At 38.7% G+C, this 25746-nt stretch overlaps 1 protein-coding gene across 5 annotated transcripts in view; it reads right to left on the bottom strand.

The window, feature by feature from the left end:
• The window catches only part of DACH2 (dachshund family transcription factor 2), a 243779-nt gene that overhangs the window by 67592 nt on the left and 150441 nt on the right, over nucleotides 1-25746 (bottom strand). For all 5 annotated transcript variants that reach the window (XM_050310301.1, XM_050310302.1, XM_050310305.1 and 2 more), the window contains exon 3: nucleotides 17130-17261. In XM_050310301.1, the coding sequence (XP_050166258.1) occupies nucleotides 17130-17261 (132 nt within the window). The remainder of the gene's footprint in view (nucleotides 1-17129; nucleotides 17262-25746) is intronic.

Below are 25746 nucleotides of genomic sequence, written 5' to 3'. Positions count from 1 at the left end.
CACAAGCACCTCCCAGAGTTACCTGTACCTATTCTCCTCTTCTCTTTTGCTGATTTAGTTGTGTATAAATATTAAACAAAACAAGTTACTTCTGGGCCAGGCTGGAGAAAAGCTCTGATAATTAATAAATGAAGCTTTTTCTGCCCTGTTACCTGAGAGTTAACCATGGGATAAGGGGTGGGGGGGGGCTTGCAATCTTCATATCAATAGTTAAAGACATTTATGGCTTCCTAAATGGAAATTAGCCACGGTATTTCAGGAATAATGGTTCCCAGAACGACTGCAGCCAAACTGCTACAGTCCAACTACAGTGACAGCTTTCCAGAACACTCTCCAGCAATTTAGGTACTAGGAAATGCCTGACAGAGAAGTATTTTCATTGAATTTAACCACATATAATAGACTTCTTTTTTCCATTTGATTAAACAGATGTCAACTTTTTGCATCCATGATATCCTGTAGCAAGGAGTCCCCCAGCCTGTCCATGCACTGTATGAAAAAACACCTCATGTTATTTGTAGCTGTGTTTTGGGGGGTTTAACTTGGCATTTGCTGTCTTCCTCTGATGTCTCCCAGTTCCTGTAGTGGATGAAATAGTAAGTTATAAAACCCTATTCTTCTATACAACGTGGAGTACAGTTACTGCTACCATTTTATTAACAAGTGTGTGACTTTATTGCTATTTATTTTTCTCTACAAAGATAAGAATGCTGTACTAGAACAAGGTATCTCTTGTGGTTTAGAACCATCAACAAGAAAATTAACTGTTTCCTACTGCAGGACCACAGTCTGTCTTCAGAAACACGTGCATTTCACAGAGAGAAAGAAGGTCAAAATTATGGTCTGTCATGTTTTTATTACTGTTGATGATGCATAAGCCAGAAATAAAACAGCTTAACTTTCAGATCTTGAACACAGTTTGTAGGGCTGCCTGCCAGAAAGGATAAACACACATCCTTCTAAACTCAACAACGGCAGCCAGCAAGCACAGAGCTGGGATTTGTACACCAGGGATGATCACACTGACACCTTCACTCACCACAACTAAGCATTTCCTGCCTTTTTGAAAAAAATTCCTTAATATTTTCCCATACTTAACAATTTACTGAAAGAACAACTGATGTACATGTACAGTATATTTTTACCATGACTGTAGCTAGACAGATAATTTGGTTTGATTTTGAGAGGCTTTGAGAACATCCTGACATCCATGGCAGATAGGTAATGTTATGGCACAAAATCAGGTTATTTGAGTTTCAACGATTCATCATTTACTGTTTCTTTGAAATAATTACAAAGAACAGTCCAAGTCACAGATTGCAGTCTTCTGAGTTAATTTCAAGTGACATAAATGGATTATGTAATCCTTTCAAAAACACCTCAAAAAGAGCTCCATATAACATAAAGCATGGCTTGAAAAAAATTAAATAAAGTCTGTGGTCTTTTACATACACACCTGGAAAATCTTCCAAACCTCCAGCATCTGCACCAAAGTCATTGGAGATTTTACTAGGCAATGAGAGGTTGCCAAAGGGATGCTCAACAACCTTTTATGCTGCAGCTGAATGACTGTGATAGCTCTGCAATGCCATTTACTTCCACAGCACAAGTTTCCACCAAGAATCAGTAAGTGCAGACACTTGCACAGTTCCCACAAGCTGTGTCAGGGTGGGGCACGCTGGGAGGGTCCATCCTAATTCTGAAGGTGCTCCATTTTTTATACCTGGCATTTGATCCCTTGCACTAAGTATTACTGACTTCCAAAATGTTTAGAATGCTGCCAAAACCAGGAGAGCCTGTGAGTAAACCCAATTCACATAAAAGGTCAGCAGTGACATCTGCAGTGTTTTAGTTAATGCCAGTCTAAAAATAACACACAAAACCCCCTTGAACCACGTTAGCAGCCAACTCTGTACTTCCTTTAACAACCACTTTCAATTTTGCTCACAGTAATATCTGAATAAACTCCTGCCACAGCACTTGGACATCTTACATGTTTAATCCATCTTTGACTTTCAGAACATTTCTCTCGTTCAGCAAGCCCAGCTCTTGGGTGCTCTCATCTCATTTCTACTGCAATTCTCCTCAAGGAATATCAGTTCAGAGTTTTTGCACTGGCTGCTCTAAGGAGTAGGATCAAACCCCTAGAAATGACCAACGGTGGTAAATAAGCCATTCAAGAAAATACATCCTAAATTTAAGGATACTCTGTGTCTTCAAATTAATATTTCTTTCTGACTATAAATAACCACTTCTATCAGAACAAACATTACTAAAATGTTGATAATAATATCAGATAAAGTGAAAGTATTTCTTAAGAAGAAAAAGTGAGAAGCTTCTGCAACAAAATGGAATAGCACGAGTGCCAAGCTGAACTCAACTAAGCTTGAGGTTTTGGACAGGATTCATTTCAGCTTGTGGTATAAGTATGCACCACCTTGATTATCATTTAAAAAAATATTGACAGCTTGCCTTCTCATACCAATGCCTAGTAACAAATTCCAAATGTTTTGTCACATTTCTTGTGAGCAATGCCATCTGCCAGAGGTGGCATTTCATGGCTGTTTACCCTGACTCCCTCCAAGAATTCATCTGCCACTATCTAATGCCGCCTGAATAAAGGGGATTAAGGCTCTGATGCAACAGAGACTATTGATAATTTGGTATAATTGGGAAGAAATGAAGATAAATGAGGTTGAGGATGGCGAGGCAATTAGTTGAGCTGCCTGTACAGCTGTGTTCTCGGCCTGGCTCCCCTGGCCTTTTCTTTGGTGAGGTATGTGCAAATTAAACATAATGACAAATACACTCTTCCCAAAGCTCTTTAGTTTGGGAAGCTTGAAGATCAGTTTTTCACTTCTGAGATTCTAGGCAGCTTTCAGTTTAAAGAGAAAGAATAAAGAGGGTCATACTCACTGCGGAGGTTTTTTGAAGGGATGCCCTTTGTGCCAGCACATCCATGGTTCCGTCTGTGGGTCCAGCACACAGCTTGGTATTCCCAGTGGAACAGAGCCTGGTGCTGGCTTGGGGCTTTGACCAAAAGGAGGAAGGATCCTGCCTCCTTCAGAGCCACACAGAGGTCGTTCCACAACTCATGATACTTTTGCTACCTCTGTTTGGTGTCACAGTCTGTAAATATCCTCTGTGCATGTATTTGGTGAAGCAACAACCCCAGAGCATGATCCCCCTGAAATATGGGTTCTTTAAAGCCCCACACTTTTGCAGCTGAACCTCCACTTTATAAGTTGTGCCAGCTTTTAAAAATACTGGTCAAAAAACCTTTGAAACTTCTGCAATACACATTTTTCTCTAAAAATCATCTTAGAAGTGATAGATTTTTTTCAGCCATAATACAAAGACAGCTACCCAGATATAAGCCTTAGTTTTAAGTTACATTATTCAGGTGAGGCCAAGTAATCAAGCTTGAATACTTTGAAAGATATTTAAATCCAAAGTGAACATGGTCAGACTACAAACCTCCAAATTAGAAGGCACAAATCTGCAGCCTGATTTGTAGTTCTTATTTCAAATACACTGAGATACATTCATACATATACATGTAGAAATGTGCCTATATGTGGTTTAACATAAATGTAAAATAACACACATTTGCCACAGGAAATGGCACTATGCGTTTCACATATAATTCTAACAGGTTTTCACAAATGTCAAATAATGCAAGATCCCCTTTAGAAAGAAAACCAGTGTTTGCAGAGGCAGCTCTGGTTTTACAGACGTTTGCCCAACTACTCAGCACATTTCTAAAGCTGAACCAACCACTTTATAACTGTGATTTCTCAAAAGTTAACCCAGAAAGCAAAAAGCAGTAGCTCAAGAAGTATTTCTGTAATTCGTAGATGATTAAATTTTGAAGGTGAGATGCTGTATAACTGAAACCACCATTTTTTAAGTTGACTTGAAAAGCTGTAATTTGTGGTTTATTATGGGGCATTTGCCCAGAAGAGCCACCACAGAGCCATAACTGATGATCAGGGGTAATAGCCACGGATTTCAACAGATTTTCAGAGCTCCCTGGTATATGCTGAGAACAACAATATCAAAAGGTTCCTCTCTCCAGCACTGCTGGTGTCAAGGTTAATGAGCTAAAACTTGTTAAATTGATATTACCAAACCAATGACTTTTTTATAGTATACTGCATGGATTCTGACACAGGGGCTAATGCAGAATATTGCTGCTCTTAATTGAATTAGAAGTTATTGCATGTATACAGTTAAGACAACTAAAAATGGAGGAGCTGTGAGGCAATTTTCTAGGCTATTGTCACATACCTCATGTGCTTCAAATAATACAGAATTATGGAATTCTATAGAATTATGGAATCACAGAATGGTTTGGGTTGGAAGGGATCTTAAAGCTCATCCAGTTCCACTCCCTGCCATGGGCAGGGACACCTTCCACTAGACCTGGTTGCTCCAAGCCCCGTCCAACCTGGCCTTGGACATTTTCAGGGATGGGGAGTTCACAACCTCCCTGGGGACTTCAAACTTTTAAATATGAAATTAGTTAAATATGGAAAAATACTTACTTATATAGAATAATAAATATATAATATATTCATATGTTATATAATTATATAACATCTATTTATATATAAAGTAATTATAAATAATAGGAAATTATTTAAATAATATGAGCACTATATAAAAATATTTTTACATCAACCACACCAAACATTAAGGAAAAGGAGAAATAAATGCCTGGAGTCTCCATCCAAAATAGATGAACAAAAAATAGGAAAAAAATTTAATGAATCATATTAAAAGGGAAGGAGCTTATGAAAAATAAATTGCATTTGTAGATGATTAAATTCTGAAGGTGAGATGTTGCATAACTCCATCAACCATTTATTTCAGTGCCATAACTGCATCTAATAAATAAAATACTTTTTTTTAATCCAAACTGAAGATTCACTGCTATCTGATGACTTGGATTTTCCATTTACATAGCACAAGGGCAGGGTTTGGGCTGTAATTATTAAAGGCAGAAAAGAAAGAAGAGCTGTTAGTTAGTTGGAGAGAAAATCAGTATCAGTTGTGAGCAGTAGGACAATGCAAATATTTCTTTTACTGACAGGATTCCTGAGTTTAAATTCAGAGAGGCCCAATAGAGATTATCCTCCAGAATATAACTGTCATGCAAATTCCCTTTTGTTTCAATAATATTTTTGTACGAAAGTTCAATCTCTCACTGACACAGAAATGTTGTTTAACGTAAAAGATACACCCAGATATGCTTGGTGTTTAAAAAATGAAATGAAAAATCTTACTCATACTACTCTGGTGTTTTCTAAAGGACTTTTCTTCCTGGATTTAGAATTTTACAGAGAAAGGCAATAAAGTTGGACCAAACTTCCAAAAAATATCTGTTTTGTCAAAATCCAGAAAAATAGAAGAGGTACTGTAAATGAGGGGGAATATTTCTCAAGGATGAAATGCCAAAATCCCCTTCACATCAAATTTTTAGAGACAGTCAATCAACAAGCAGATCCACAGGAACTTGCAAGACACTTCTTCCTACTACGTTTCCAATTTCCATTTGAAACATGATAAGTCACAATTTACAGGAAAAGGGGAAAAAGCAGTCTCTGATGTCCCACGACATCAGTAACTGAATATACAGCTCTTACATAGTTTCACTAGTCCCAAAGTTTCATTGTCTCCATCCTTAAAGCAGCCTGAGCATCCTCTTACAAAGAATCTGTTCTCATTTTTACATTGTACAAATGTAGAACAGTCACAGAACCCCTCCAATTTTCAATGTTTTAAATATCAATGCCTGTCTGATCTTAAAGGGAAGCTCAACATTTATGTCTTGTCTTGGTGATAAAGTTCATGAATATATAATGAGAGTGGAACAACTCTGCTACTGATTAAATGTCAAAAAAGGTTTTATTGTCAAATATATTGTAAATACAGAAGATATACAACAAAGAGCATTAATTGCAGATGGCTGTGTACAGCTTAAAAAATGCACAGCATCTAGACAGGAAATGCTGATTTTCAGTTTCAGCCATCAATTTTAATTTACCTTCAGAATGAACCTTCAGTCAATGAGCACAGAAGAATGAACCATAAAATGGCCAAACTCAACTGAACAAAATGTTTCACACTCAAGGGCAGGTGAGAGTCTCTATCCTGCATACACAGCTAAATTAACCAACCTATCCAAAACTCTGGATCTGTATTAGAAATTATCTAAATTTTTGTGAAGGTGTAAGAGAGATTACCATGAAAATCGGGTGAGGGTAGATGAAAGACTGGAGTCTTCTTACAAACTCAGAATGGGGTTTGACTGCCTGTGTAAATAAAATAAGTAAATAATAACTAAAACATCATCTAGAGGCTATAGCAGACTGCAGGTGAACACAGGTCAGCAGGATCCTCCTTCCAGGAAATGCCAGGAGAGTAAGCTGCACACATTAATGCAAGATCACTGTGTGTACAACTGGGAGAAATTCTCTGTCTCTGTTCCACATTTGTGCACAGAGCTCTGGCATGGCCTTGACCGAGGCACTGCCTGGGCTTGGGATCCAGGAGGATCTGAATCCCCTGGAAAGAGGCCAGAGCAGTGCAGGGAGAGCTGACCAGGGAATGGGAGAATCCTCAGCATGAGTCATGTTGAGAAGAGCAGGTTGTTTACTGGAAGGAAGGGACAACAGACAGGAGACTCACTAATAGTGTGCACTAGATAAAAAACATGTTCAGTAATAAAACAGAATAAACTGTTCTCTGTATACATAGGACAAGAAGGAAAGACTTTAACAAGGAAGATTTAGGGAAAACTTCAGGAAAAATGGCCATGATAAGCAAGCCTATAAAACTTCCAGCATTAAGCTGGACAAGTGTCAGCCAGACAGGAGGCTGGCAGAGTTCCTGCACCGCTGAGTGGGGAATAAGGAAACAAGCCTGAAGTGCTGCTTTCCTATGACCCTAAATACCACAAACTGCCATACAGAGACCAGATCCAGAGGTAGAGCCACCCTGCAGGGTAGAAGAGCCCATCCTAAGCTCACCCTGCCACCACTGAACTGACTTCACCTGAGCCAGGTGTGTGCAACGGGATCCCCCCACAGCAGGTACAGCCTGGAGTGTTCACCCAAACACAGCATCACTGTCCCACACCATGGAATCTCCTTCAGCTGCAAGAATGGCTCAGGTGAAGCCTTACCTACTCTTCTCTTCAAGAAAACATCACAGACTGAGAAAATACTGCTGGTTCTGAAACCATACAGTGCTGCTACTGTGCCTCCCAAAATTAAACATGTGTCTGTAAAAACTAACACAAACTAAAATACATATTAGTTAGTTATCAGATAACATAATATTGGTTAAATTTCAAAAACAATGAACATATTAAGATGGCACTTGAAACCTGCACATTAGAAATCCATGCATTTTTCCTTTAGATTACGGACAAATTAGTAGCTTGAATTATACGGTGCCAACAATATTTTCTTCTCCATGGCTAAATGAACCTATTTTTAATACTTTTTGGTGATCCTAATAATTTAATTTAACCTTCTAATAAATTAAGAATAAGAATTTAATTTGAGAAAATTAATTTGGAAATTAAAGGCTCTGGTGATAAAGGTACATTTAATCTTGGTCTGAGACAACGTTGCTTGTCTTTCCTAATTGCAACAAGAAGGATCTGATAAACTGCTGCTCTTGTATACAGTTAGGGGTTGAATTTTTTTTAAAGGAGTTAAAAACACAGACTACCCACCTGTATCTATTTTTAATTTGCTAATGACTGTACTTGCTAAAATTCTACCAAAATGTCACTCACAGCTTTGGATTCCAGCTTTTTTTAAACAGAATATGGAGCAGAAAGCATAACCTATTATGCAAAACTGTCAGATGCTTACTTTAAAATCACAGAAATAAATGCATAATCCTCATTTTCTCATGGATCAAAACTTCATTAAAGGAAAACAAAACTTGAATCTGACTGCTCCAGAGAGCCAAGGTATTCTATAAAAAGGAGGAAGGTTGTGATCCGTGTATGTCCTGCTTACCCACACAGCCCCTACTCCAGCACTGAGGGATGCCTTGTACTCTGTGGGTGCAAGGAAAGGCAGAATTACTGGAGACCACGGTGACTTCTGTCTCATCAAATTCACAAATCAGCCAGACATTTCAACAGCACCAACTGTTGCAAGGAAAACTGCTACCGAATCTCAGCTGCAGAAATGTCAGCTCAGGGCACTCAGCACAAATCTAGTGCTGAATCCTTAACTAAAAACCCACGTTATTAAATTTTTTTTTTTTGAGGGGGGGGATTTATTCTATGTCTTTAAGTGAAAAAATATTCCAAATAATCACACCACAAACATTTCTTGCCTCAAACATAAATTAACTGTACGTTAGGGGACTTTTTTTAAAAATCTGATTAAAATTGTAATTCATGAGACTCCTGCTGTTGGCAGCTGTATCACTATCAATGACATCCTTTGGGGGACTCTCAGCATGTGGCCCACATCAAAGGTAATATGCCAGTTTTCATCCTAACTTATATATGCCTTAACAAGAACAAGAATGTTCCAGATTTTACAATATAATTACAATATTAAAGTACCTTCTATTGTTAAAATATCATTAAGGTGAGACTGAAGTTGACTCACTAGTATTAACAAAGGCAACTATGGCTAATACTTGCTTTTTCTGACATACTGGAATTCTTTATGTACAGGATTCCTTAGACTCTGCAATGGGAAATTAAACATTGGTTAAATATCCTCTTGCACCACAGAGTTTAAAACACGTTACTTTGTGTAAAATGATCAGCAGATGAGATTTTGTGGAAACAAGAAGACATATAAGGACCTGAAAAAAAATTAAAAGTATGTGTTTGACATATGGTAATTCACTGTTCTTGTTCTTTGGTAGCACTGTGGAAAACCTGCAAATCACCGAGCATCTCTGGCATGCCCAGTTGCCAGAGCTCAGCCGATCACCAGGTCATGGTTCCTGCTCCCAGGGCTGCTTTCGCTTTTAACCAAGGACATTTTAACACAGAATTCAAAATACCTTTCAGAGGTGGACCAGACTTTTCTTTTGCCTTCCCTTTCTCACTAAGCACCAACCAGGAAGGCAGAGGTGGCTCATCCTCCTCCTGCCCAGAGGGCGGGACAGCCTCTTCACACCGTGTCCTTCAGCAGTCACACAGCCCTACTAAAATGTCCAAACTGGAATGATTTTTTTCCTTTGAAAGTGCAGGGCATCTAATCTATATTGGTCTCCATACAAATTTATATGGAAAGTCCTAAATTTGGTGCATTTCTGGTAAGTCTCACTCCCCACAGTGCTATGGCAGTTCTGTGCCTTGCAGAGGAACACGAGACCTTGTCAGAACAGGGTACACTTTAAACGAACCTCATTCCTTCAGCAGGTTGATGCTGACCACGAAATTCAGCTCCAACCAACAAAAGTGAGAATTATCACCAAGGAAAAGATGTAGCCTTGGCTCTACAGTGGCCAAAATGATTTATGACATCAAGACACAGTAAAGACGAGTAATACTCTGCAGGGACTGTGTGAGCTCAGCCCGCACTCACATCTTCTGTGCCCACTCCTAATTACTTCATTTACGACTGTAAAAGTGTTTTAAGCGACAGAATTAATTCTTTTGAATAATCCTTCTGAAATATGATATGCATTTTAATTGTATGCACCCTGTCATTAATTAAAGTTCCCTGCCTTTTGGTGCATTCACTCAAAGATTTTATCAGTGGCAAAGCAACAATTTTAGGAAGAATGTTTACTACAATTAAAAACAAAGTTAAAGGGTTAACATACACTTGTGATACACTTAAAGTAATGCTAAAATGTTTTCATTTGATTTTTTACTAGACATTATTTTTCCACTCTTTAAAATCAATCTCTTTGTTCCAGGAACACATTTCCTGTCAATAAAATGAAAAATGATATAGATTTAGGAGGATAGTGGTCTCAGCGTAGCATCTCTCATATTATTATTCCAGTATCATCTGTTACAAAGTAAGACCAATTCCCACATCTAATTACAAACAGGATTTCAGAGTCATTAAACAAAATACATTTCCATTAGTGCTGCTGTAAGAAGATAGGGGAAAAAAATGAAGATTAGTTCATGCTGCACCTCTGTTTTTCAAGCTTTGAAGATTTAGACCTCTGCACTCTAAGACTATAAATTTGTAAAGGATCTGAAAGGTGATAGACATGTGAAAGCTCTCAATTCCATGCCGTTTAGCCATACCATTTGCATTTTGTCATTAGTTTATCTTGTGCTGCACTTAGTTCTGAGAGCAGATATGGCAAGAATCTGGAGAGGTTGTTTATGATTGCACTGTGTGCACCCAGAGGGATTGGATTTGGCATCAGCAAGTTTTTTTTAACAGATATGAATCTTGATTTTGTACATTATATTTGTTCCAGCAAAAGTTAGAAATCGTTGTAAAGAATTTTTTTTTTCTTAATAAAGACAGAAAAGTTCTTCAAGCCCTGGAAAAAAGGGACAACAGTTCTCTGACTTCAAATAATATAGCAGCCAAAATATACAAGGAAGCAGATTATGTGATATGTTTAACTGCAGAAATATAAATTTACACAAGCATATATATTCTTCATTTATGAACATTTAGTATCTAATTGTCAGAAACCCATTTAAAATATACCCTTGAGAATTACCTACTCAAAAAAGCATTCATATAACCCAGAGCCTAAACAGTTAATAAAAACTTTTCTAAAAAGAATTCTATGTAAGATAAAAGCTACATTTGCTTGATCTTTAAAACAGTTTACATTAGCTCATGATGTTATATAAACACAGTTAATTTCATCATGTGTAAGATAAGCATCAAAAATCTGAAACAGAATTCCTCTCACTGAAAAAGATGCCTCAGAGTTACATGGAAGAGCACAGAGATTTTAGTTTTCAGAACTCATCTGCAGTTGTATTTCCATTATTAGTTTTAAAACTACACCAGAGCTACTTCATATTTCTCAGAGTTGAGTGTCAGTCAATCCAAATATGCAAATACAGCTGACTAAAAACATGTATGTGTGAATCATCATATACATTTACTACACAGTATTTATGTTCATGGTTAAATGAATACTTTAAAAAAGACAGCTAAATTATTCACATAGGTAACTGCTTAAGAATCGAGCTAAAATGGGACCTTGAAATAGTTTGTAGATAAGAAATTCACTTCACTTCACTGAAACAGAGGTTCATGAAAGCCTCCTGAAATTCTTTTTAAAGCCCCAGTGTCACATGAGCGTTTTAGTTCCTCCACTCCATTTCCAATGAAAAACAAAAGTTACAACTTCTTTGCCTTCACTTGCAAGTGGGTTCAAGAAACTTCCAAGAAACCACCCCCCAGGTTATGTATGGAAGCACATCCTGAAAGCTGCTGAGTTTCATCACTACGTGAATTTCCTTCAGGCATCACACAGCACAAAGGGCTCAACTTTTAGGATAAAATGTTTTAATATATCTGCAAGGGCTGGAGTCAAACAAGTCTAGTTTTCAGATGAGACAACACAAAAAATTAAATCCTCCCCAAAACATTAAATCCTCTCTTACTTCAAGACACGTAAATCCCTCCTGGCCAAAGAATAATGTAAAAAAATTAAATGTATGCTTCACTAGTGATGATAAAGATATTAATAGTAGTTTTTGACTGCATGTTTTGTGTTAAATAAAATTATTAACTACTAAAAAATAACTCTCTGCTCAAGTAACACAAAAATACTTGCTTTAACACCAGGAAAAACGACTTCATGCTATCTACATGGTACTCAAGGATTAAAAAAATCACATTCTCTGGTCTTGTCATTTTTACTCTCACAATAAAATAACAGCCTCGGCATCCTGCTTTTGAGAAGAAAAGCCCTACCTCTTTTGACTTTCCAAGCACTTGAAAATTTTAAAAGAGAAAAACTCAAAAATGCTGACCGTGTAATAGCTGGGTATTCGTGGTGGGTGGAGAACATGAAAGGTTACAATATGGATCTGTGCCTACGCGTTTCTTTTCAACTTGAGCAGCATCCTCCTGCTTCTGCTAACTCGGCAATCATACAGCTGACAGATTTCTGGGTTTTCTAAATAATGCATGGGATTTTCTTTTAACATGTCAGTGCAAAAGTATCAATTCTGCCCCTGTGTCGTTTGTGATGCTGATTTTCCTTGACAGCATTCCATTAAACCAATGAGTTTTTTCCCTCCTGATGGTTCCTTAAATATTCCTCCGAGTGATGTATTTGTGGTTTTTTAAACAGATTGTGAAGGATGTTTGCATTTGTGAGAAAACTGCATGGCAGGTACTGAAGGGAAAGAAGGATAAAAAGATAACACTTTTTTTTCCTACGGAGAGCTTTTTCTCTGATCCTCATATGCCAAAAGCTCGGGTGTTTTTCCTTTCTTTTCTGCCTAACTTAGCTCCTTGTCTGGAAATTAGGCAACAAGACTCTACATGCAGAATAACATTTTGACTTCCTAAGGAAATACCACTGAAACACTTAGTACTGTTTGATATCTCTCTGGGGAAAGCAAAACACATTTCTTAAATCATGCATGGTAACTCCAAAAGCCACCAGAAGGAAATACCTGCTTTATTCTTTGCTGGGAGGTTCTGTACAAACAGCTGCTGTCACGACTGCCGTGCACTGATCCTGCCCTGCTCGTGCAGCTTAAAGGATGTCCAGGTAGCGTCACCAACTCTGTATTTTGCAACCTATCCTACCACACGCTTGTACAAATTACCTGCTGCCCTGCTATTAAAAATAAAAGCTCTGATTTCAAATAAGTTTCAAGTTTCCCTAGGCAATTATACAGTAATTTCCAGAATACACTTCACCCAATTCTAGCATTGCATGATGATGAAAGAGGTGATCTTTATAAACACTTCTTGCGCAACCAGAGAGGTTTTGTTTTGTGTCTCTCATTTCTATAGAACAACAGAATTGATTACGTGGCTGGGCTTTGAGAGCTGCACACACACTCCAGAATACCTGGAGGCAGCTGCCAGCTGCTCACTCCCGATCTTACTCACTTCCCAAGTGGAACAGGAGAGGCCACATCACTCCTGCCATGTGTTATCAGCCTTAGCTATGGCAAACTTCTGCACTCAGGGCAACATCACCACAAAACTGCCTCATCTCCAAGAACTCCCTTGGAGTAGCCAAAAAACAAGGAACAGGATCATGCAAGATTTATGTCCAACTTAGAATTCGAGATTTCAGAGGGACGAATTTCTCCCACATCCATCTATGTCCCAAACCACCTGGGTTCTCTAAATTCAACCTTCTCTCCAGGATCCTACAAGAAAACGGAGAGGGATCCAAAGCCAGCAGGAACAGCCAGCACAGCTCAGCTGGACTGTGGGGCCAGAGAACCTACAGTGCCAGCTTAAAGAGGAGATTTTCAGCTGCCTGAGAAGTTCTGCTTCAACACTTCATATGATGAGTAGGAAGGTGCAAAAAAATCTCTTTCTCTTCTGCAGGGAGAATGGAAGGAGGACATCAATGCTCAAATGTATAACAACATTCTTCACATTCTTCACAGCACTGTGAACTAAGGCATTACTTCAATTAAAAAACTGAAGTGCAAATTAATTTTGGGGGGAAAATTTCCCCCGTAGTTTCAGTATTATCTCTTGTAGCATTTTTATATTATTTAGAATATTCCAGCACCAAACTCCGTCATTACTGAGATTATTGTAACATCACAAAAAGGAGGTAGGTAGTCCAGGAGGGAAAGAAGTGGCACATTTACTCCCCACTTCCACAGACACACTTGTAAGATTCAATTCCACACCTGTAATTTCCTAGAGGACAATATAATATCTAAAGAATTAGGCAGTGATTGTGTTAGACTGAGTTAGAGTTCAGATTTTAAATGGACAGCACGAATTCTGACTTCAGACAGAGAAATTCTAGAAGAATTTCCATCATCAGAGGTTCACACACAGAGGAAGAAACTATAAAAGTGACAGTGTAGGTAATAACAAGAAGCACATCCAAAATTATTTCATACTGAGTTCAACAGATACAGATGGAGGTTGAAATGAATATGCCAAGACATTCTCAACAATTTTTTTATTATACTACCAGCCTGTATATAATGACACACTTCCAAAAAAATCTGGCAATAAAGCTTCAGGAGTTAATGCTGTTCAATTACATTTTTAATTCATAATAAACAACAGCAAAAAAGAGAGCATTCCACTCATCTACCAGACTATGGGATGAGGGGGAAGGCATGTATCCTAAAGTGAAATATTATTTGCGTTGTAAGAAGTCAACACGTAGCACTAAGGTAAAAAATTAACAACCTCTATGGCTGTTTTGTTGTTTGGATTTTTTTTTAAGTAAAACTGCACAACCCTTCAAGTCTTTGTTACAGTAAAAAGAAAAAAAACCAAAGGAAGCAAAAGGTCCTCCGCTCCATATAACTATATTTCTGATTTGACAGCTACAATTATAATCATTCAGACATCTATTTCCCACAAACTCTCCACAGCCATAACCTTTAGTGATTAATTATAAAGTTCCAGGAGCAATAGTACACAGACTAATTTCCTAAAACAATAAAAGACAGAATTTCTCATTTGGAGCTAAATGAAACACGAACAGGTTGTTATTCATGCTGAAATCTAGATGCAGAGTCATGTTGCAGCCATTACAGAAGCTATTAAACACAACCTCAAATCAAAGAAACTGTAGGTCTCTCCCCTAAAATAAAATGTTTTTCTCACTTATGAGGCTTCTGACTCCTTTGCTCTGTTCCTTTTTACCTCTTCTTAGTAAAAAAAAATTCCAAAATTCAATTTTCTTTCTCATTTCACATCCCCATTTTGTTTTTAATAGGCATTTAAACTGTAAGTCTAGAGCAAAACAAACAGTTGGTGAAGGTTTCATGCACACAGAATTGTCCTGGTGTTCCCTTCACAGCGGATCAAAGTTACAACGTGTGTATGAACTTCTAAATGAAATTCCCACTCTCTTCATGCCCCACCTCAGACCCCGAGGGGTTTTCTGCAGTGAATGTTTGATAATCCCTTAGTTATTTTCTATGGTGAAATTTATAGTCAACTTTCACATCCCTTTCATGTTGGTTTTCCTTTTTGCCACATCCTGCTGTACCTGCCTAATGCAAATCTTCAAAATATGACCCTCCAACCCACACATTACCAAAATGATCCTAATGCTGGCACTCAGGATACTAAAAAGAGGAAAAAGTGTGATTTTTAGTATGATTAGTATTAGTTATTTCTGATAAGGATTACTTTCTCTGTCTGCAAAGCAACACTGATACTTGAGCCAACAAATTTCCTCTTGGCAATTTTACTGAACTAGGCAATGTAAAGGGGAAAGAATTGAGAAAAGATCTTTACATAACTGCTCCCATACCCTTACCCTTGGGCCCCACTGCAGCTTCAGAGAAAGTCAGTGGGGATTTCTCCAAATACTTGAGCTGGTATTGAGCTGGTTGAAGAGCTCAGTGAATTGCTGAAAAGCACAGAGAGCTCCCCAGTAACATGAACACCCCTGATCACTGTCCAAAGGATGGTATGAGAGTTCCTCAAAAAAACTCTCAAAACCTAAAATAATCACATTAATGCAGATTCTCCCCACATGAAGGGCACAAATTTTGCTGTATCAGGTAACACACAAAACCATGAACACTGAAATCAGCAAACTTTTGTACAGCAGCTTTTAAGTCCCTAATACCAATGCTACATCTTTTCTGTGTGAAGCTTCCTTGCTCTTCTGTAGGAATTCTATCTATCTTCAGTCCTATTTCTTAGCACTCAGTGAAAATTCAGAATTCACTCTGAACTACATACAACAGTAAGTATATATCGAGTCATATAAGCTAAATATGCTTTTCCAGTGCTTTTTTTCTGAATTCAATATGCACTAATTGATTAGGGTCTGAGAGGGAATAAGAAATACCCATCCTGCAGAACAGAAAGCTGGGGAAAGGTTTAATGCATGAGGTAGAAGCCAGATTTCTTCAATACAGATGAGTACACAAAATTAGCAAAAGGCAATACCACTTTTGGAAAGACTGCTTTGTGCCTAATTTGTCACGAATTCAAAGTTATTCCTTTAGAAAATGAGTCTAAGACCTCCCAGCTGCTGCTTTATTGGTCTAATAAATTACCATTCTGATGGCACGATGGGTACACACTACACACCAGGCAGGCTCTGCCTTCGGAGACGCGGGAATGCCGATGGGAGAGCGGGATGTGACAGGGAATCACACAGTGCCTCTTCAACTGATAACGAACACCAACCACGAATGGTAGAGTATCATAGCATCATCTGTGCCAAAAAAAAGTGAGACCAAGGGAGACTGCCCTTATTGTGACAGGCATCAGAGACAAAAGGGACCTGACTTGCTCCAGGTTCTCTCACTGTCCAAGTAAAAATCTCTTCTGTTCACCTGAAAAGGGCTTCAGAATAAACAAAGATTTCCTCTTCACAGGATGCATTTCTGACTTCACCTCTGAACCCTGTTCCTGGGGAGCTGGGACTTGGGGAATTTCATTCAAATTTACATTATTGATTATAAGGTACAGCCTGAACACGTGTTTGGTGTCAGGGCCTTCCACCCAAGGAGACCCAGTCAGGCCACAGCAAAGGTTCATCACAACTCTCCTTCACAGCTGTGCTTTGCAAATATCTATCCAAGGAAAGAACAAAGAGCAGGAAAGCCAGAAAGTTGGTGATTTAGCACTCCCTACTTTACCTTTCTCCAGTGAACTGTGGAACTAAGAAAGAATTACAACAACCTGATGCTTTGGAAATTTTCCAATGTTTACAGGAAAACTCTGGAAATAACTCTGCTATTGCCAATAGAGAAATCTTTTGTTGCTACAAATATATTTAAGGGACGGTTTAAAACATCTGCACTGTAACATAAGGAAAGCAAAGCTTCACCAATAGGAAGAGACTTGTTAGGAGTAAAACTGGAGGGACACTGGATGAAGGGGTGCAGGAACTTTGATTTGACACAGGCAGAGCAGAGCTTACAAAATAAAAGAGCACAAGAATTTGAGACAGATTTTTGATCCTGTTTCCCAAGCACAAGGCCAGGTGCTCAGAGCATCCCTCACCTGCATTAGAATTGAGCTCTTCGTTCTCTGACTCGGTTCCATTCTGACTCCCACTTCCATGGAGGCTGTTCATTGCCATGAGTTTCATTTTCTGCAGCTTCATGGCCTCTGCCATGGCAGCCGCTGTCAGACCTGCAAAATACAAATAAATGAAATGCAGTTATCACACCATACAATGTGGCACTGAAAAGTCTGAATAAAGCCTCTCCTTTCAGGAGGAAAAAGTCACATAAATTCGCTGCACATTCTTAGTCCAGTTATGTAACGCTATCCTGAACACTACCTTTATTTTAAAGTCAATACACCGTTCCAAGGATTTAAAAGAAAAAAAAAATTCTTTCATGTTTATGTTTCTTTTTAACATAAAGAAATATTTATTTAATGGTATCCCTTTTGATTATACTTTTAAATATAATTTCCTGTCACTTTGATCACCTTGTCACTTTGATCACTTTCTGGTTGACTTATTTAGCTGCTACAGAATTTCCACACACACAGTAAGATACAGTATTTCCTAATTTCAACAGTTCAAAGCCAATTAACATGGAGCAATCAATGCTCTACTATTACATTATATATCCAAATACTATTTTGGTTTTTTCAGAAGTCTCTTGGTTTAGACTAACATTATTGTTACAGGAAAACATTACACTAAAAATGTGTAAAAAAATACAATATGGCTAAGTACAAACTCAATCCCACTTTTAAGAGACCATTAAGACCAGAATTAAGGGTGGTTATTGTTAGAAGATTTTCAAGTGACTAAAAACTAAATTATTTCCAGTAGTAAAAGAGAAGAAATAGAGCAATGTCAGGCTACAGGTCTCCATAATTATCATAATTAGTTTTATTTAGATTCACAGTATCTTTTTTTCATAAGAGCAAAGTTTTTTATCGTTTTGAATTGGTCAGTAAGTAGAAGGTCTGATTTTCTTCCACACAGTATCAAATTGCTTTGACTCTGAGCAAGATGTGACTGAAAATCCCTTCTCTGAATTCATCTACCCTGCATGAAAATTCAGGGAATGCGACCACATAACCAAAAAGATCTCCACAGGTATGATTGTTTATTCATTCAGATATGGATTAATGAGTTTACTGGCTTCCTCCTGTATAGCATGGCATGGTTCCACAAAATCACTGAACTGCATTCCCCAAAAACCCAGGAATTTTGTTTGTGTGCCCACAAAGATATCACACATCCAACCACAATGAAATAACCTGCTACTGACAGATTAGACACCCATTAAAGGGAATTCAAAATGTTCACATCCTATCCATCCATCCATCCATTAAAACAGTCTCCTAAAAGCAGCTCAATCTGACACTCAGATTAGCTCTGCTACTCCTTTAATGGGCTTCACAAAAGTTGATTTTGTTATTAATACACACTAAATACAAAAATGTGAGTCCAGAAAACGTCATCAATAATTTTGTCTTTAGGTCATTTAATCACTTCATACAGAAGGTCACTACACTGTAACAATACTCACTTTTTGTTTTAATTTTTTTTTACAGCCTGCAGAGTTCTTCTGCAAATTCTACAGGTTTTTTTAATCCAGCAGATATAAAATGCTGATGTTTAAACTCCTGTTTTTGCAAATTCTCTTTCTGACATCACTCACACTTAATCCATCACAGAATAAATCTTCAATGATAAAACTCCTCACACAGTTTCTGGAGAAGATGAAATAGTCTATAAACTTCCACTTTTTTTCCTAGGGAAAGGAAGTGGGATTGCTCTCTGAGTGAATTTCACATGATTTTCAGGAAGTTCAAGAAAACCAAGAATCACACCAACTCTTCTGAGGAATTTACTGCCTTCAGGATTTCCAGGCTCCTGTCTGCTTTCCTGCCTTTTCCTCCTCACCCAACCAATTCCAAGTTTTGAGGCACAGCCATCACTAAAACATCTTCAGAACTTGTACTCACCCACAGCAACCTCTTTTTACTTTATACTTCTAATCTAATTTGCAAAAAAATTCACATTCCTTTTGATGGCTACGAAAATATAGGTCTGAGCAGGGAGTTCTCTATTATGCCATTTTATCACTTCCATGTACCCAGGTATGTACAGAGGAACCAATATCCCAGTAAGGATTTTCATTGGGATCAGTATTTATACAGGTTCTTGGTATGGACTATAAGTCATAAAATTTCATTAGTTTAATTACACAAAATAGTAAAGAAACTACTCATAAGGAGACAGACAGGGAATATAAATTCATATCTTCAGTAAAATGTACAGAGAAAAGATGAGAAAAAATTATACAGGGCTTTGTATTTAAAAAAGGAGAAAAAACCAAACAAACAAACCACAAAACCAAAAACAAAACCCCAACAACAACAAAAATCCCCAAAAACCTTCTGAACAGTTGTACAGAAGCGTAACAAAGGCAGAAAGGGTACCAAGGAACAAACAGAAAATAATAAACACAGTCCCAAAACCACCACGCTGCCGCCTGCAGAAATTAAAGGTAATTATTGTCAGGCATTTCTGAGCTCCCTAACCAGACACAGCTGCCATAAGGACACCAGCCAAAACACAGTGATGGATCAGAAAACTGTGCAGTGCCATCTGCCACACCAAAGTCACTCCACTTCAGCATTAAAAGTTTAAAGAGTAAAGCACAGTCCGAGTGTAGAGAGCACTGAAGATCCTGCACAGCCTTGAAGCAGATCCAGCCAAGACTATCCCTAAGCTCAGTGTCAGCAAGGCCTTTATGCCCTCACTCACCTCACTCCCCAGTCTATACGATTTCTTACATGAACTCTGATAGCAGTAAAAGCCCCAAAATGTGACTGCATGAGGCACTGTAATAACAACGCACTAATTCTTCAGCACTTCTGAAAGATAATAAAATTGAGGCTAAAGGAAATAGTTTCAGCAGTAAGGGGGTGCCACTGATTGAAATGATGGAAGAAAACGTGCAGCAAATCACCCATTGGCATGGTCTTTAATTAAGGGACTGCCGTGGCTAACGTTACTGAAGCTATTACTTAATTTAACTATTAATAAAACTCCCTTCTTTAATTGACTCAGCTCAGGCTAGCTGTGGCCAAGAGGGCTATTCTTCAACTGACTTATCTAAGGATCTACAAGGAACTGTGAAGAATCATTTCCATCCTCTCAGATGAACCATTATCAGCAGCAGGATCTCACTGAGAGCACCTCACTTTGAAATATGTCCTGGGAAGCTGCTGTAACGTATACATCTATCCCTCTGCTTCCCTCCAAAATGAAAGGATCACTAGGAAAACCCACATGCTGGATCACATACTTCAAAGCTTCTGGTTTTTCCTCTCCATTTACACTTGAAAATTTTCCTTCCTTCAGCTATCTTCTGCCAGCTGTGATCAATCACTGAACGCCCAGGAAATAAACTGTGGCCCGTTTATTATCAAACACGTACAGCCTTTAAATGCAACAACAACACAGGATGAGACTCAGCACAGCTGAAATGGTTTCTGTGCAGACCTGCCACCAGCAGCCCAGAACCCCCCAGCTGCCTTGGCTGGAACGCAGCAGCTCCTTGGAGAGCTGGTGGGATCTCTGAGAGGGACACGGCCGCACCCACGCCGAAATCTGGGAGCAGAGTTCAGGGTCAGCTGCTGCACATGAATCTTGATTACAATTGCATAACAGCTTGTGGTGGTCAGGTACACCTGCACCACCCTGCATATGGCAGAACAACCAGCTGCCATTAGTAATCTTCATCCCATGACTTTGGTCAGGACGCTGCGTACTCTGACGAGTCTGCAGAACTCTGCTGCACAACACACCAGCTCAGCCCTGGAATAACCCCTCAAGGACACACAAACCAGCACACTTCAGGCACAGGCTGCATGGAAGCAAAATTCTGCAATTGTGTTCTGAGCCACAGTTAAAACAGGCCTAAGAACCAAACAGTTCTCAAATAAGGGAGCTGGATGCAAATGAGGGCCATACTCAGCTGACTCAACGTGGCAATGGCATCGCTCAGGGAGAACTCAGGGCTTACGGGGTGTTGGAGATGGAACAGACCCGAATGTTCTGTGAGGCTCTGGCTGCACCTGGACCCACTGAGCACATCCTCTGCTCCCACAGCCACAGCCCCTGTGGTACCTCTAAGGGTACCACCAGAGAGGCTTCTCCATCCCTTGCCTGCATCCCAATAAAGTCTCCGATTAACAGTTTACTCAAACATCCCCTACACAGACAGACAGACTACTGAAGGTTACTCCTCTGGGAAACCTGAAGAACTATTTCAACAAAAGCAGCATTTCTACTGCATGGTCCAAAGATCACAACAACTCCAGGCCATTTGCAATGTCCCCCTCAGAGCCAGTCCCCCATTACAGGGCAGTGCTGAATCAGGTGACAAGGGGACAGTGCCTCTTGCCCCAATAACATCACAAGTTACTCATTAGCAAATACCTTCCTGGAGACATAAAATCCAAACCCCAATTCCATTCCCTCATTGAGGTACCTACAATGTCTTGCATGCAAGTGAACCCTCCACATTTAACTAATATCCAGTCACTGAAAATTAGATTTTGATGGTGAATACAAGACTCTGAGCTTTTTCAGGTGACCCTGAGTATCTGCTAATCTCCTACTCCTGCTACAGCTATTTTTTCCAGTTTCCTGATTAGTCAGACTGTGCCCCTCCTTCATATTAGTTTGAAAGCTTTTCTGTCAAAACTGTGAACAAGTAAATTAACTAAAGGAGAACTATGAGTAATCAAATCTTGAGGTTTGCAATTAATTAAATGAAACGGTGAGTCAGTGAACTGAAAAATGGTTTTATATTAAAACAAAACATTTAATTAAATTAACAGTCAACACTTTGCAATTAATAATATTCAAAAGGAAAAATGAAACCCAGTTTAGCCTTGCCATATTATTTCAGTTTAACAGCCAAGCATTGTGCATCAGCTTGTTTGTTATTTGCATTCAAAGCTGCCATGGGTCAAGCACGACGTGCTAAAACAGCAACGATGAAATATCTGGTAGGATGAAATGTTAATCTGAGAGACCATATTGCAAACAATGGAAACAATCCTGAAGCATCCAACAAATCAGGCTTTGGAAGACTGGAAAGGATGTGCTCACTGTAATAAAATTAATAAAAGTGGAATACATATAATGTACACCTTCAGAACGTCTATGAAAATTTACTTAATAATTTTAAAAATCAAGTTAGAAAGTGAAGGCTTCCCTGCAGCTGAAATGAACCATCCTTGTTTAGTGATAAACAGGGAGGCAAAACCAGCTACTACACCAAGGACAGTGACACCAAGTTCTTGAATAGGAACAGTAAAATGCCCAAAGTGTTAAAGCAGTTTGGAGACAGGTCCAAACTAATTTGTCTTACTATTGCAGATTCTTTTCAGTTTTGTAAACTGGCTCAACTGGAAATGTAGGAAAGTTTTAGCTCTAGTGCATGTTATGTTTCCAGTGGCTGTTCAAAGATGCCCTGGTGCCACTGAGGATTGGTCACAGTAATCCATCCAGGTGAATCATCTGAGAGATCCAGGGAAGGAACTCAATAAGGAACTGGGCACTGCAGGCAGGGGATGGTGCTCAGCTTTATAAAAAAAAAAAAACAAAAACAGAACACCAAAAAAATAAAACAAAAAACCAAAACAAAACCACAAACAAACAAACAAAAAACACTGTGGCAAAAGAATCCTGTTGGGGGAAAAAAATCCAAACAGATATTATGCATGTTTTTCAGGGATTGTGAGGAATTAATCCTCCACAGAGAAGCTCCAGTCAGCTCGAAACTGTTGCAGTCTTTTCCTGAGAGACTTGATTCTCTGCCTTTGTGCAGTCCCTGAATATTCCCTACGTAACTTCCCCTTCTGCAGCAGATAGATAGGGACAGACCCACAGACAGGTCTCTTCATCACACAACCTCGCTTCCCCCACAGGTCAGCTGATGCTCTATCACCACCCAGGCAGTGATGCTGGGGAAAACAACAGTGATAATGTAATTTAAAGACTTTGGCAAATGCTCAAGGGATGAGAATCAGCTTTGCACAAATGTTCCTGAATTTCTGACGGCCTGATTTTGCAATCCTGGCAATTTCTGTTTAACGTGGTGTGCTTGCTCACCTTATTTTATTTTTAAAATATGATTTCATGCAGAAATTCACATGAACATAAACAAGATTAAAACCTTTAAACATCAAAACATCCCTGCCACTCTGTGGAATATTCCACAGAAGTAACAGGTTTTCATTCTCTAATTTCACACATATTTAGACAGTAGCAAAAGTCCTGCTACTTACAAATCTGGGTGTTCACTTTAAACACCGGGAGAGTTTGCTTTCCAGATGCTTTCATCCCATGTCTGCCTCTATTATTTAGGCTTCTCACACCAGCTACAACCTCTGTTTTAATCTTATCCTCCCCAACATCCATCTGAGAGACTGGAAACATTTTTAACGTGAACATCTTCCATCAAGTCCCTGTACCTGAGATATTTCCTATCCTCCACCCACATGAGGAGATGATGACCAAAGAGCTGCCAGACTTCTCGTCTAGACCCAAGGGGCTCAAAGTTCGAAATAAAGAAATTTTAATCCCAAATTTGTGCCTAAATCTGTAAGATGAGCACTCGTATTCAAGCTGATATGCATATTGGATAGATGACTTCCTCCCCAAAAAGGGAGCCTTCTGTCAAACAAAATTGCAGCTTCCCCTGTTGGAGGGACACAGAAAAATCAGAACTACCAAAAGCACTGAGAGGGTTACATTACTTTTCCATGCCTTCATTCTTCCAGTGTGTCTCCTGAGAATTGATTAATTTTGTGACATTTTCTGCTCTTTTTTACAATCCATGTCATGAGAATGATTTGTCAGAGTTTTAATGCGTAATACTTTTAGTAGCACTACTGTGACCTTTACCTTCTTCTGTGTATTTGATTGACTGACCACCCCACTTTTGATCTACAGGTTTCAGGAGATGGAAGCACACGCAGCAGCCCTTGAATTATCATGGAAAAAATCACAATCATTTTATAACTTGGATGATCTCCAGAGCATATCTGATGCAATTTTAGTCATGTCATTGAAAATTTTCAACATAAAATGTAAACTTATAATATGGGATGTTTTTAAACAGTGTTTTCCTACATCAAAAGAGTGACAAATTCATTCATTAGGACTCTGATGCCAGTAAGGATAAGACAAGTTAAACTAATGCTCATAATCATACAAACTCTCAAACTATCCACTTTCATAATGCTGTCATAGACTAAAGACTGCAATTCTTTGAGATAAGGACTTGAAAAATTAAAAACTAAACCAGAAATACGTTAAATTACCTGAGGCAAACATATCAAATAAATTCCATTTACAGGGAAAAAATATTAACCCCAAAGTGCTAAATATTCAGAAGCCACAGGGGAAGAATGCAGTTGTGTCATCATCAGCATTTGCTTCTGATTGCAGGACTTTGTTACCCTTGGATTAGAATATGCTTGGATTCCTGGGAACCTAAAATTATGTTATCAATATATTAAACTTAACAGTCCTTGTGTTCACCACAGACATTCTGTAACTTCACTATAATCACAGAACTCTGCCATGGTGCATGTGCTGCCACCCGAAATTAGAATTAGCTGCTGTTATTTTTTTCTCCGTGCTTATTCCTTTCCCATTAAATCAATTTTGGGCATTTAAAGCACTTGTCTGTAACTGGTAATGAAGGAGTGACTGTAAAAGTTTCTGGAGGTGCTTTCAGCTAAGTACCAAAAAGTCTGAAAGCTTATCTGGAGCTGGCACAAATCTCTCGAGTTTGTAAAATTAATTGGGCTGGAAGGTCTTCTGAGAATAAGGATATCTTTGGGAGTGATTTCAAGCTACTTCCTTCTTGTGACTGGAAAACACCATACAAATATTTGTTTTGTATGGGATGGCACAGCTCAGCTACATCCCAGCTGTCTCAAACCACAATTTTAAAACGGTGTCTTTCAAGGATTTTAAGTGAATACTGAGTTTTCATCGTGCTACAGTTTTTCAGATGAAACCAAACTTACTTAGAATAGACCATCACTTGGGGTGGCAACTAGATCTACCTCAGATGGCAAAATCAGAGCCAAGCTCTATTTACACAGCTTTGTAGCATCATTCCCTCCATGGTAATTCTTCCACACAGGCAACTTTTCTGCCAGAACAGAAACTGAATGCTATGACGACACAGCTACCGCTGCTCTGAGTTACCTAAGGCTGAGAAATCTGTGGCCACTTCAAAAACCCACAGAAATATTAGGCTTATTTGAAGCACAATAACTTCAGCAATGAAAAGAGGGAGCCCAGGCACTCCTCTCCAAATGGTATTTAATTAACGCAACCTCAAAAGACTAAAGTTTGAAAGCCACCTCACTCAGGAACAGAAATTCCTGGAATATTCTTCTGAGACTTAAAACCACTTACCCAATTCTGGCTGTTGAGTTAAAGCAAAATATTAGTGCTTTCAGATCATTTGAAGTACCGCAACTTATACCCGGTGAAAAACATTTGGGGATGGTGTTAGGTGTTCTCCAGCTTGAAGTAGAACCTATCACATTTGAATTATCACCAAGCTGACAAAAGATGTGGAACATAGTGCAGAAACTTGATATTAAT

Source organism: Myiozetetes cayanensis, unplaced genomic scaffold, assembly GCF_022539395.1.
Source record: "Myiozetetes cayanensis isolate MyiCay16 unplaced genomic scaffold, myiCay2020 scf15, whole genome shotgun sequence".
In the NCBI taxonomy this organism is placed as follows: domain Eukaryota; kingdom Metazoa; phylum Chordata; class Aves; order Passeriformes; family Tyrannidae; genus Myiozetetes; species Myiozetetes cayanensis.
Note: the sequence above shows the minus strand (reverse complement) of the source record. Positions and strands in the feature narration are given on the sequence as shown.